We start from the raw sequence: 14,890 nt of genomic DNA, 5'->3' as shown, positions 1-14,890 counted from the left end.
CAATGCCTCCAACCCCCCCCCCCCCTACCACGTTACGTAATAAAAGAACGCTCCCTTTATAGATTTTGAAAATTATGATAGCTATTATTCCAAAAAAAATTTAAGAATAGATCAAAAAATTAAAAATCTAAAATTTAAAAAAAAGGTGCATTGAAAACTCCTGGGAATTTAAACTTTGAGAATTTTTAACATTTAAAAAACACCTCATGACAATTGAAAAAAAAATAGAAACTTGAAAAATCTTTAAAAAATTATAAAAATTTTAAATGCAGCGATTCTAATATTAAAAAAATAAATAAAAAAAATAAAAAATAAATCAAGTCTTTTACTAAAATAAACAAAATCAAATAAACAAATTCATTTTTAAATTAAAGTACATACCCAGATTTTTTTAATTTTTTGGGTGTTTTTAGAGAAGCCCTGATTCAGGTGTATTAAAAATTCACAAAAAGCAAAAAAAAATTTTATTGAACCTTTTCAAAAAACAAAAAAACTCCGGATATAACCAAAAAAATAAATTAAAATTTGTGAAGATAAAATTTAAAAAAAAAAAGATCCCATATTCTTCAAAATTCTAATGCTCAAAGATTTTAAAATTTCAAAATTGGAAAATAAAGCAAACAAATTTTCAATAGTCTACAGAACTAGCAAAAGCAAAGATATTTAAAAAAATTAAAAATTTATTTAATTCAGACACGTTGAAAATTCGAAAAAAATTTCAAAATTGTTTTAAATGTTTAAATGACAGTAAAAAAGAAGTTAAAAATTCAAAAAGATTTCACACAATTTTTCAAATTACATATTGGGACCATCCATAAACCACGTGGACACTTTAGGGGGTATGGCGATTGTCCACGATCCATACAAAAAAGTTTTTTTTTGTATGGACAATTGTCCACGAGGGGGGGTAACAGATTCCCAAAAAAGTGTCCACGTGGTTTGTGGATGGTCCCATTGCATGTTTTGAAAATTTTATGTTTTGGAGTTTTAAAATCAAAACTACTAAATTAAAAAAAAAACATCTTTGATTATTTAAAATTTTGAAACTTTTAGAAAATTTTCATAATTTTGAACATAAGAGGCTTACTAGGGTGGTTTCTTCACTTAAAGAACTCAAAAAATCTAAAAGAAAATAAAATTTTCCGGATTTAGAAATTGAAATGAGATTTCCCACAAACTTTCAAAAAATATTTGCAACGGTCTAATAAAGATTTTTTTTAGCCAAATAGTTTTCATTAGAAAAATCTTCAAATTTAAGCCTGTTTTAAATTTTTGATTTTTCAAGTTTTCGAACTTTATATTTTTTGGATAATTTTTAAAAAAATATATTTTATACATTTTCCAAACGATTTTGAATGGGGAAGTTCACTTAATTCGTGAAAAAAATATAAATAAAGATGATGAATTGCTAAGTAGGGAGAATAAGAGACATAGGTATATGGCAAATTGGAAAGAGACTGAAAAGATTATGCGTAGGAACACATAGAAAATCCACAAATGATTTCCCTGTATTTTTTATTATCCCAATTATCGAACAAGTACTGTACAGTTAGCAACAAATGACATGAAATGAGATGTTATACTTTTCCAGATGAGCACAATTGAACGAACAAGCAAAATCCACCAAAAACAGAACACAAGACAACAACCAACAACACAGAAAAAAAAATTAAAAACCACCGCGAACACACAAATCAAGCCAGCCAGCCACACCTTCCCTCTCCCTGGCTGCTGCGGCCATACCTTCGATCGTCATTGTTGACCGCCGGGTGGATCAGCAGGTAGGACAGGATGTGCTGCACCAGCTCCGTCGGCACGGCCCGCTGGCAGGCGTCCTCGACGGCGGCCGGAATCAGCGACATGTACACCGACTTGACGTCGTCGTTGCCGGGCTTGAGGAGGGGCAGATAGACCAGCATGTCGTTCAGGATGTCCTTCTTGGACTCTTGGTGAGCTGGTGGCGGTGCGGCCGCCGCCGCCGCCGCAACTTCCGCGGCACTTTTGTTGTCTACGCCGGTGCATTTGGCGGCGGGGTCTGACGTGGTGGACGAGGTCGACGAGGAGGACGTCGTGGAGGAGGCGGACGAACCGCCCGACAGGTCGAACGTGCTGCTGCTCTTTTTTTCCTTGGAACTCTCCTGGAATCCCGAGTCGGAGCAGCTGGTCAAGCCGTTGGCCGTCGTCGCAGTCGCGGGAACGTCCCCGCACGTCTGGTACCGCTGCACGAGCTGGTTCAGAAAGTTGGCGTTGTTGGCGTGCGATTCGAGCAGCTGCAGCTTGCTCTGGGTGCTGTAGTTCTGGGCCAGGTTGTAGTCGATCGACAGCTGCAGGAACTTGAGGTTGGCGAAGGGGACGCGCTTGAGCAGGGCGTACAGCACCACCGTCCGCTCGCAGTCGTTCCACTGCTCGAAAAAGGACGTCACCGTGCTGACCTGCTCGCAAAACAGCAGCGGATTTCCACCGGGGAATTTCATCGTTGGAGGGGAGAGTTTTGAGTTGTTTTGTTTTTTGCTTTTTAGAATTGCTGCTGCTGGCGGCGGCGGCGTCGTCGTCGTCGTTTTTTGCTGTTTGTCAAGTTTTTTAAGGTCAAGTCACTGTTTTACTCTCTTTCCGTTTCGTGTTGTGTTGTTCCTGCGCGAGTTATTCTAGGGATATCGATTCGAAACTCCAAAGTTGCATCATTTGTTGGTTGGTTGGTTCGTCAAGTTGTTGTTGTTGTTGATTTGGGAGGTTGTTTTTGACTATTTGTTGTTGTTGTGGTAGTTTTGCCAGCCAGCTGCAAAGAAAGTATCAAAAGTGAGAGAGGGAGAAGAAAAAAAGTGAGATTTTTTTTAGCAAGGGAAGGAAACTTGAACGTCGATGTTTAAAATACTAGACTTCTTCCAAATATAAACAGAGTGGTCGATGTTTTTTTTGTCTGCCTTTTCGAACGGTATCACGTCAATCCCACCTCTCTCTCAACCCCAACCAGCGAGCCGGCATCGGTCTCTAATTTACGAATGTGCGTGCGTTCGAGTGTGCCAAAACAAGGTGGCTACTCAAGGGATAACTGTGGTTAAAAAAATCTAGATTAAATTTTCAAAAGGAGAAAATTTAGCTATTCTTAGGGCAACTCCAACACTGGGGTGCAAATCAAATTTGCTCCCGTCATAACTATTAATACCGAGGTCAAATTTGCCACCTTGAAAAAACTCCGTCATTCCCTAGGGTAGCTAATTTGCCACCGAAACAAGCCCTCCGCCGAGGGCATGCGTTGATTAATGCCTGGAAGTGCTTAAAAGTTTATTAAACTTTTTAATCCTATTGAAAATGTCAGAGAATACAAATTTTCGAAAGTGTCGAGAGTTCAAATTTGATCTGCAAAAGAAAAATATGTGTCGGTACGTGTCGGGTACTCATTTCCTGATATCCGACAAGTACCGGCAAGCCGGGAGCAAAGTTTTGAATGCGTGTTTTTGAGATTTTTGGTAAGAGCAATTTTTCTGTTTGATGCGTCGTATCAAAAAGTGGTCAAAGACAAACTTATAGGAAATTGGACGGGCTTTCTGAAAAAAATACACTGTACCAAAAATACACGCCACATCTATGAGATTTTTTGATTTTCAAGTCTAAAACTTAAATTTAAAGGTGATGTCACGATTTTTTTTCGTTCAAAAATTTTGAGGAAATAGACTAAAATGTTACCAAAAGACTGACGAAAAATGCAGGATGGTATGTCTCTCATAAAAAAATACAAAAATCATTTACTAAAACTGTTTTTTTTTTTTTTTTTTTGAAAGGTGGTCTAAACGTCGAAATTTTCAAAAACCGGTAGTGGGAATCGATTCCCCAGACAATTTTTCATAAAAGTCTCCATATTGACCATTGTCCTATATCGAATTCTTGGGAAGATACAGCGGTTTTAAAAATAAAAATGTAGAAAAAATGGGTTTTTTGCTGGTTTTTGGCAATTTCTACACAACAGACTTGGTTTTTCAGTCTGATAAATATTTTTACCTGAAAGCTCGTCCAATTTCCCATAAGTTTGTCTTTGGGAGCATTTCAATTGGATGTGAGGGCTTACAGATATAAGCTTTATTACATTGCTAATAACTGAAAATTTTTTTTTTTTTCAGTGTGGTAGAAATCTGGATAGTAAATAAGCTTATATCTGTAAGCTCTTACATCCAATTGAAATGCTGTCAAAGACAAACTTAAGGGAAATTGGACGAGCTTTCCGGTAAAATTATTTACGACACTGAAAAACCAAGTCTATCATATAGAAATTGCCAAAAACCACCAAAAAAAAACCATTTTTCCTACATTTATATTTTTAAAACCGCTGTATCTTCCCAAGGATTGGACATAGGACAATGGTCAATATGGAGACTTTTTTGTAAAATTGTCTGGAGAATCGATCCCCACTACTGGTTTTTAAAAAATTTGACGTTTAGACCACTTTTCAAAAAAACAGTTTTAGTAAATGATTTTTTTTTTTAGGAGAGACATACCATCCTGCATTTTTTGTCAGTCTTTTGGTAACATTTTAGTCTAAAAAAAAATCAAATTATTCGCTCTACAGCGTTGCCTTGGCGTTCCCGATTGCGAGATTCCTACTCGAAACTAAGTGTCCGAAGGCTTGATTGTTGAGTCAATTGCAAACCTCTTTTTACACCTTAGCTTCCCTCCACCCCGGGATTCGAACTGACGACCATTGGATTGTGAGTCCAACTGCCTACCAGGGACTCCACCGAGGCAGGACCCAGGGAGACGACTCCTACACCTGGACTGAGCTAACGACCTAACCTTTTTAGGTTAGTCCGGGGCCAACATTTACTTCCCGTCCGACGGAAGGCGTGATCAGACAAATCTCGTCTCAAAATTTGCCACCGGGACCTTCTGGGATCGAACCCAGGCCGACTGGGTGAGAGGCAATCACGCTTACCCCTACCCCACGGTCCCGACATTTTAATCTATTTCCTCAAAATTTTTGAACGAAAAAAAATCGTGACATCACCTTTAAATTTAAGTTTTAGACTTAAAAATCAAAAAATCTCATAGATGTGGCGTGTATTTTTGTTTCAGTGTATTTTTTTTCAGAAAGCCCGTCCAATTTCCTATAAGTTTGTCTTTGACCACTTTTTGATACGACGCATCGGCTTCGAGATAAAGTAATTTTTAAATTACAAAATACAAAAATATTTAAATACCTTACACCCTTCTCAAATGTTGTTTTCGAGTACCATTGGCTCCATATACACAAAAATTGCTTATATAGGTCTAGAATAACATGTCTACAAAGTTACATTGAAATCGGAGCGAGTCTGGTACAAAAGTACCAGAAAAATTCCTGATTTGAGCTGGAATTGCTCTCTTGTATTTTTGTGATAAATTATGTATTTCAAAATTTACAGATCGTTCATCTGTTTTCACTTGATGGATATTTATTTTTAATTCGTTTGAATTTTAGTTTTTATCAATTTTTTGAATTTTAGTTTTTATCAATTTATGTATTCCTAGATTTCGTTATAGAACCTAATCTAATCTAACACAAACGCAGTCAGTCCGATGAAAGCATACTTGAAAGTCTTGTGATTTTTTTTTTCGTTTTATTTTTATTTGCTTTTAGCTCAAACTTATAAATTTCATATTTTTTTAAATGTTCTTAACTTCTTAAAAAAATAATAATAATTAAATCTTTTTTTTTATATATTATTTTTTTAATTTTCGAGTTAAAAAAAAAACAATTGAAGCCGTTGCAAATATTTTTTGAAGTTTTATGTCCCTTGGCTCTGACCAAAGTCGAGGGGGAAAAAAAATAAAAAAATATAAAAATTGATATTACAAGCCTAGATTTCAACATTTGGATGAAAAAAGTGTTTTAAAATGCATTTTACACGCGTCCAGTCGCTTTCCAATCATTAGTTTTCAAAATATCGATGTATTGACGGAATTTTTCTTTTCGCAAAAAAAAAACTTTTCGTGGGACTGTACATTGGTATTTTCTGAAAATTTCAAATGTCTTCAGAGTAGTTCAAACATGCTAAATATGAATATCAATGCAGAAAAATGCATTTTAGATTGTTTTCAGTTGATTAAACTTCTAATTTCATGGTTTTTTTTGCCCCCTGATTTTTCAAACCAATTATGAAGGAGGGGCGATATAAACTTTGAAAAATATTTGCAACGGCCTGAATTGTTTAAATTAAATTTTTCGTTTTTTTCATAATTGGTATTTTTTTTTCTTTTAATATTTTAATTGTTTGGAAAAAAATATTCTTTTTGATTTTTTTCAAATTTTTTTTATACTTGTTTTTTTCAATTTTTCCATTTTTTTTTATTTCTTCAGTTTTTTTTTTATAATTTTTATTTTTTTTGTCAAAATCTTTAAAAAAATAAAAAAGTGAAAAAACAAGCCATGATTTCAACATCTGGATTGAAAAAAGTGTTTTAAAATGCATGTCCAGATGTTTTGCAATCATTTGGTTTTTAAAATATTAAAGTAGTGACGAAAAGTTAAGAATTTCGGAAAAATGCAAATCATTTTTAAGCGATCCAAAACATGCTAAATATGATAATCAACGCAGGAAAATGCATTTCAAATTGTTTTATGTTGATAAGACTTTTTTTGTCATATAAAATTTTGTTGCCCCCTGATTTTTTGGGCCGATTTTGAAGGGGGAGGGAAGGGGGGCGGTGGTTCGTCATAACATGTGCAACGGTCTTATTGCTTTTAAATTCTATTATTTTTTTTAATTAATTTAATTTTTTTCAATTTTCTAATTTATTTTAATTTTCTATTTTTCTAACTTGTTATATTTTTCCGTGTTTGATTCGATTTTTCCGTGCATAATAACATTGGACTCGGTAGCAAACAGGCTGAATACCGGGTAGCAAAGTGAAATCCCGAAAAACTGAGAGCAAATTTGTTACCGAGACAGGGGGGCTTGCCGACGGGATTTGCTTCGATGTTTGCCCCCAGCGGTGGAGATGCACTTAAAGCTCATTACTTATTTTTGTTTTGGTACCTTTTTTATCTTAAAGTTTAGTTATCGAAATGGTCGAATACTTATTCAACGATTTAAGCCCAAAAAGATTTGTTTTAATGTCACGTTCATCAAAATTTGCATTATCACACTTTGAAAGGTTGTGTCAAATTTTAATTAAATGCCTTTATTTAAAAAAAAAGAGTTGAATCTGTATAAAATGTTAGATATCTTTCAAAAGAACACCCTTTTTCATTCATTATGTACGCTTATAGGTAAATTCTTATTTTTTACTGAAAAAAATATTTTTCCGCTAAAAAAAAATTAAGTGTTTTTCGGTCTAGTTTGGCATGCAAAAAAAATCCGGTGAAATTTTGCCCGGAAAATTTTAAAATTTCCGCTTTTCTGAATTTTTTGCATACAAAAATCAGGATTTTGTACTAACGTACTATTGAATGTTTGGCCCTCTTGAAATGTAAGTCTTGGTTTAAAAATTTTGAAAGTACTTTTTTCGAAAAACTCAGAAAATTTCACGAATGTTTCATATTTTAACATTGAAAATCGGACCATTCGTTGCTGAGATATCGACGTTAGAAAATGGTGGGTTGTTTGGGTGAGACTTAGAAAACATCAATTTTCCTGTTTTTTAAACTTTGCATGGCAATATCTCAGCAACGAAGGGTCCTATCAACAAAGTTTAAAAATGCAAAATATAGAAAATTTTCTCAGCATTTCAAACATATTTTTTTCAAAGGCGGGCACTAATTTAAAAAAATTAAAAACTGGAAAATAGCCAAAAAGTCACCTAAAAATGGATTTAACTTGAAAACGGTGCACTTTATCAAAATTTCACTAAAGTGCTTTTTGATTGCAAATTTTATTTCACATCGAAAAATGAACTTGAAAAATTTTTGCGACCAATTTTTCGATTTTTTGAAAAAGTCAGTATTGATTCAAAAAGCCATAACTCGCTCAAAGGTTTTTTGCACAACCTGGAAATTTCTGAAAAGTTGGCATTTGATGTCCTCTAAAACATATCAAAAAACAAAAAAAAAATAAAAATAGTGTTTTTTTGCAAATCAAGTTTTAGAGACAAAAAGTTAAATAAAAAATCACCAAATTTTTTTACCGTGTATCATTTTTTTTTCACTGTAGTCCATATCCATACCTACAACTTTGCCGAAGACACCAAATCGATCAAAAGATACAGATTTTTGAATTTTCATACATCATTTTTGTATGGCCAGCTGCCAAATTTGTATGGAAAATTATATGGACAAACTAATGATGCAAAATGGCTTTTTTGGGCATACCGAAGGCACCAAAAAAGTTTCAGTCGGATTAAAAAATACAAAAAAATAAAATTTAAGAAAAAAGACCGATTTTGTAGAGAACTGCTCATACCCAAAAAACATTCAAAAACAAAAATGGGTCATTCTCTGCCAGCTCCACGAATTCGGAAAAATGCCCGACCTCTTTTCGATTTGCGTGAAACTTTGTTCTGAGGGGTAATTTTTGTCCCTGATCACGAATCCGTAGTCCATTTTTCGATATCTCGTGACGGAGGAGGAAAATGCATAAAAAAAAATCAAAAATTCTGCTATTTTCGATTCCTAGCGTATTTTTTTCTTTTGGCCCATGTCATTTTATGGGAAATTTTATGTAAGACAAATCTCTACCAAACTTTTTCGCCACATTCTTCGCCCCAAACTAGCCCGCCTCCCCCACCGATGTTGTACAACAGTCAATACCGTTTCATTCATTTCGCGTTTTAAATTCTTTTCTTTTCGCTACATGTGTCGAATCTTGCGAACGCCGCCAACAACAACAACAACAAAACCAGCGACTTAGACGATGCGAATATCTATCTAGCCATTGATTACACAACGCGCGGCAAAGTGGCCGCGGCCACAAGATTTGTGTATCGTTAGCACAATTCGAACTCTACCGCATACACACGCACAGTTTTGCACAGTCCCAGAGCACAGTCTGGCAACTTTTAATGTTTATTTTACCACTTTTTGTCTGGTTTTAGCAGAGAGGTATCTGATACTGCGGTTTTACTCATTATTTGAAGGTATTTGAACAATTTCGATCATTTTCTTCGACTAAATCTGTTTCCAACAACGCAATGGTGGCATACTAAAATATTAAACACCTTCGATTCGACCTAATTTTCCATCCCACTTTCATTCCAGCTCCTGAACGACAGACAATAAAGTCCCTTTTTTGGGTTTTTGTTTTTCGTCGACCTGCTTTTTTCCAGCCGCCGTCGTCGTCGTCGTCGTCGAATTAGTGTGCAGCAGTGATAGGCCGAAAACGGCGAAAAGGAGACTGGAAATAAGAGGAACAACTAAAACAGCAACAGGAATTCCGTGCAACCCGAAAATCGACAGTGAAAACAAAGCAAAGATTGATCCACCTAGAAGCATTTTGGTTTTTACTTAACCAAAATGTTATCCAAAATATTCAGTTAAATTGTTAAGAATAACAAATTCTGAAATTATATTGAAAAAAAAAACAAAAAAGAGCCTTATTGAAACTACCTCAGTGATTGATGCCTTCCTCACAAAATCAAAAGCAAAAGCTTCCTGTTTGTATTTAATTGCGTCTGAATGCATGCTAAAAAAAGTCTATAAAAAAGGTAGATTTCCAAAATTTCCGCAAGAGGACGAAAGTCAAGATTACAATTTAACCCTTTCAAGCCTGAATTTTGAAAAAAATATTTTTTGAGTTAATTATGGGAAAATGATTCTAATGACCATACGAAAATTAAAGGCTACTTTTTAAAATTTTCATTTTTGGGTCATATATGACCCATCAGGCCTAAAAGAGTTAAGGAGGTATCCAACTACGGCAAACAAACAAACAAACTCGCCCTTTTTGACCGTTTGACACGAAAAAGTGCGAGTTTGTTTGTTTGCCGTAGTCTAATACCTCCTTTACGACATCCGAGCTGAAACTGTTGAGGTTGTAAAAAATACAAGCACATTACCAAATCTAACAATGCTCGATAAGTTTTAAAATGGCGTATGGCGATTGTCCACGAAGGGAGGGGGAGGGGGGTGTCCACGTGGTTTATGGATGGTCCCCTAGCAACCTTCTAGAAAAGAAACAAAATCACAAAAATATTCATGTATACAGGATTGCAGCAAAGCTAAAAGACACATGTGACACCTATGAACAAATAGCGCAAACCTACACACCAAATTTTGATGTTCGTTTTCAGTAAATAAGTTTACTGAAAATTTTCAGTAATCCTATTTTTACTGAAATTCAGCATTAGTCTTTTGGAATTACTGAAAATCAGTAAACCGTATCAAATTTACTGAAAATCAGTAACATTGCTGCCAGTCTATTTATGTTTCTGACATTTGCTCTGCCAGTCTATTTGGGTCGCCATTTTAGTTTGTTCTCGAAGCGTGCCGTTGTAAGTCGAGAGTTTATCCGCGTCCCCGGGGTAGGAAACCTGCCCGTTCAATCCGGAAAATCCCCGGTGGTTCAATATCCACGGTCAGCACTGTCTGCGGTTAGAACAAAGATCGTTTTTTATTTTTCCCAAGAGTTCTGTAACAAAATTATGCGGGACCCAAAAATGGCAATTTTTGACCCACTTTGACCCAGAGACCCACCGGAATATCTCCGGAATATCTCCGGCCACCGAAACATTTCCGGGTTCTGCGGGTCATTTTTGGAAAAAAGACATTCTAACGAGTTCAACTAATAAAGAAGTATGCCAATTGGTTGAGTTTTCGCTGAGCTATGGCCATTTTAGTGATTCCAGTATCACCCAGGCCTATACGGATTAACTGAAGACACAGTTCAGTTTGACAGTAAAGAATTACTGAAAATTCAGTATTGTTTGATAATTCGTGCTTACTGAAAATTCAGTTCACTTTGACAGCTTATAATTACTAAAAATTCAGTTTTATTTGACAGATCTTCGATTGCTGAAAATTCAGCTTTTCTTACGTCATTTTGACATTTTCAAACTTACTGAAAATCCAGTTAACCATCTGTCACCCTGATTGGTTTCAGGAAACTGAAGTTTCAGCAATTTACTATTTACTGAAAAACTTGCTGAAGATTCAGTAGTGCAGATTTCAGTAAATTTTTACTGAAATTCAGTGAAAGAAAGTTGCTGTGTATGATTTAAAAAAAAAATGTGTTGTTTCCTTCGTAATCAACATTTTTATAAAACTTATTCGGCATAAAGATAAAGATCTCCGTTTCAAAATATAGCCACCGAAAGTTTGATTTTAGCGAAATATTTGCAGTTTTTCAATTTTTAAAAATAGTGACCATGAGTGACCATTTCTAGGATTTTTTTTTAAATGTTCATTAAATTGGTGAGATATGGTCATTAGAAAATGGTGGGTTGTTTTGGTAAGATTAAGAAAACTTAAATTTTCGTGTTTCTTTTTCTTAAAGCGGCTGTTCAATGTCTCTTAGGCAATTTTTTAGCAAATTTTATGAACTTTTCAAAAAAAAAATTCTAGAAATGGTCTCTCATGGTCACTATTTTTAAAAATCGAAAAACTGTTAATATTTTGCTAAAATCAAACTTTCGGTGGCTATATCTTGAAAACGGAGCCCCTTATCAAAAAAAAAAAATGTAAAGTAGTTTTCGATTGCAAATTCAATTTTGCATTAAAAAATAACTTCAAATTTGTTTTTGCATGAAATTTCGATTTTTTTTCCAAAAATCACCATTATTTCAAAAATTTATAACTTGGCGGCGGATTTTTTGACCATGTTTCTATATGGCTCAAAAGTTGCGGATTTTTGTCCCCTGAAACATATCAAAAAATCTCGAAAATCAAAAAAGTTGATTAAAAAATCTTCAAAAAAAAATTTCCGAGTACCTATTTTTTCTCAATTGTCCTCAACAATACCTACAACTTTGCCGAAGACACCAAATTGATCAGAAAATTCACTCTAAAATTACAGCTGTTTGAATATTTACCAGCCCTCTGTCACGACGGCCATGTTTATGAAACCTAAATGTTCGACGCGAACATGGAGACGCAAAGAAGATGAAGAACGCATTTGCTGTCAAAATTTAAAAATAAACAAACCGCGTGGTAAAAAAAGGCATTATTTCATAATGTTGAAATTTTTTCCATGAAAAAATAACGGCACGGGACACGGGACGGATTTCCAAACGCAAGTTCCCGAAGGACCCTATCCGCCAGAGACTATGGATAAATGCCCCGCGAAGTGGCGATGAAGACGGTTTTGCAAGTTCAAAGTTCAGATTTGTTCGGACCACTTCGCGATGAACTTCTTGAGAGTCCACGAAAGGTCGGATTCTACACATGCACGCGTTTCCTTCGATTCCCTGTGTGAGTCGACAGCGGGAGTGGGCCAGTCTCGGGGCCAGTCCTCGGAGAAGGTTATCGAAGGATGTTCGGAAAGACCAGCTCCGCCACAATCACCGGAATCACGGATGTTTCTGCACTTGGTCGGTTACTCCCTGCCGGAGATTGCAGCGAGTTGTTCGGAAGGATCAACAGCGGGACTTGGCCAGTCCCCGGTCCAGTACTACCCGGCAAATCTTCCCGGTCAATCGGAAGCAACAGTTCTCATCTTTTTTCGTAACAGATTTGCACACCCAAAAAGAGATGTTTCTTGAAAATTTGGTGTAAACAAACAGACAACACAAATACTGCTACACTCACAGAGCCCACACAGTAGTATTAGTGAAGAGCCCACGATAAACAACGTGGGCTCTTCACTAATACTGCTACGTGGGCTCTTCGAGGTTTTGGTGACTGTCAAACGTTCTAGCCATTTACAGTGGTGCCAGGGGGTTGATATTTACATACCATTTTTGTATTGAAAACAGCCAATATTGTATGGAGACTTGTATGGGTGAACCAATGACACAAAATAGCTTATTTGGTCATAGGGCAGGTCCCCACAAAGTTTGAGCCAAATAAAAAAATACAAAAAATAAAAATAGTTGAAATCGGCCGATTTCGTAGAGAGTTCCTCCTCTGAAAATTCAAAATTCTGTATCTTTTGAAGGATTTTTTTGATCGATTCGGTGTCTTCGGCAAAGTTGTAGGTATGGATAAGGACTACACTAAAAAAAATGATACAAGGTAAAAAAAATTTGGTGATTTTTTATTTAACTTTTTGTCACTAACTGTCACTTTTTTTAATTTTTTGTTATGTTTTAGAGGACATAAAATGCCAACTTTTCAGAAATTTCCAGGTTGTGCAAAAAATCTTTGAGCGAGTTATGAATTTTTGAATCAATACTGATTTTTTTCAAAAAATCGAAAAATTGGTCGCAAAAATTTTTCAACTTCATTTTTCGATGTAAAATCAAATTTGCAATCAAAAAGTACTGTGTTGAAATTTTGATAAAGTGCACTGTTTTCAAGTTAAATCCACATTTAGGTAATTTTTTTGAAAATAGTCGCAGTTTTTCATTTTTTTTTTAAATTAGTGCACTTGTTTGCCCACCTTTGAAAAAAATATTCTTGAAATGATGAGAAAATTTTCTATATTTTGCATTTTTGAAATTTGTTGATACGACCCTTAGTTGCTGAGATATTGCCATGCAAAGGTTTAAAAACAGGAAAATTGATGTTTTCTAAGACCCACCCAAACAACACACCATTTTCTAATGTCAAAATCTCAGCAACTTATCGTCCGATTTTCAATGTTAAAATATGAAGCATTCGTGAAATTTTCCGATCTTTTCGAAAAAAATATTTTCAAAATTTTAAACCAAGACTAACATTTTAAAAAGGCGTAATATTGAATGTTTGGCCCTTTTGAAATGTTAGTCTTGATTTAAAAATTTAAAAAATATTTTTTTCGAAAAGATCGGAAAATTTTACGAATGTTTCATATTTTAACATTGAAAATCGTACTATTAGTTGCTGAGATATCGACATTAGAAAATGTTGAATTGTTTGGGTGAGACTTAAAAAACATCAATTTTCCTGTTATTAAACCTTTGCATGGCAATATCTCAGCAACTAAAAGTCGTATCAACAAAGTTCAAAAATGCAAAATATAGAGAATTTTCTCATCTTTTCAAAAATATTTTTTTCAAAGGTGGGCAAACATGTGCACTAATTTTAAAAAATAAAAAACTTTGGCTATTTTCAAAAAAGTCACCTAAAAATGGATTTAATTTGAAAACGGTGCACTTTACCAAATTTTCACTAAAGTACTTTTTGATTGCAAATTTGATTTTACATCGAAAATGAAGTTGAAAAATTTTTGCGACCAATTTTTCGATTTTTTGAAAAAATCAGTATTGATTCAAAAATTCATAACTCGCTCAAAGATTTTTTGCACAACCTGGAAATTTCTGAAAAGTTGGCAAGTCCTCTAAAACATATAAAAAAAAAATTAAAAATAGTGTTTTTTTGCAAATTAAGTTTTAGTGACAAAAAGTTAAATAAAAAATCACCAAAACATTTTTTACCGTTTATATTTTTTTCAATGTAGTCCATATCCATACGTACAACTTTGCCGAAGACACCAAATCGATGAAAAAATTCCTTCAAAAGATACAGATTTTTGAATTTTCATACATCCTTTTTGTATGAACAGCTGCCAAATTTGTATGGAAAATTATATGGACAAACTAATGATGCAAATGGCTTTTTTGGGCATACCGAAGGCACCAAAAAAGTTTCAGTTGGATTAAAAAATACAAAAATTAAAATTTAAGAAAAAAGACCGATTTCGTAGAGAATTGCTCAGAAGAAAAAAAATCGTCCTCGGTAAAGTCGCTGGCCGGCCGTTGCCCTCACAATCCAAAGGTCGTCAGTTCGAATCCCGTTTCAGAGAACGCCAAGGCCATGCTGTAGAGCATGGAAACTTTTCCCAAAACAAAGACAACAAAAAACGCACCGTTATTGTGACGAGAAGCTCTTTTCTAGCTCTGTTTCACTCTC

At 34.8% G+C, this 14,890-nt stretch overlaps 1 protein-coding gene across 1 annotated transcript in view; it reads right to left on the bottom strand.

The window, feature by feature from the left end:
* LOC6036823 (protein Smaug) overlaps positions 1-14,890 on the bottom strand; it is a 34,556-nt gene that overhangs the window by 12,425 nt on the left and 7,241 nt on the right. Inside the window, exon 2 of the mRNA XM_038259974.1 lies at positions 1,744-2,776. Within this exon, the coding sequence (XP_038115902.1) occupies positions 1,744-2,474 (731 nt within the window). The 5' untranslated portion in view covers positions 2,475-2,776. The remainder of the gene's footprint in view (positions 1-1,743; positions 2,777-14,890) is intronic.

This window comes from Culex quinquefasciatus, chromosome 3 (assembly GCF_015732765.1).
Source record: "Culex quinquefasciatus strain JHB chromosome 3, VPISU_Cqui_1.0_pri_paternal, whole genome shotgun sequence".
Classification (NCBI taxonomy): domain Eukaryota; kingdom Metazoa; phylum Arthropoda; class Insecta; order Diptera; family Culicidae; genus Culex; species Culex quinquefasciatus.
The sequence above is the reverse complement of the archived record's forward strand: the minus strand, read 5'-3'. Positions and strand labels throughout refer to the sequence as shown.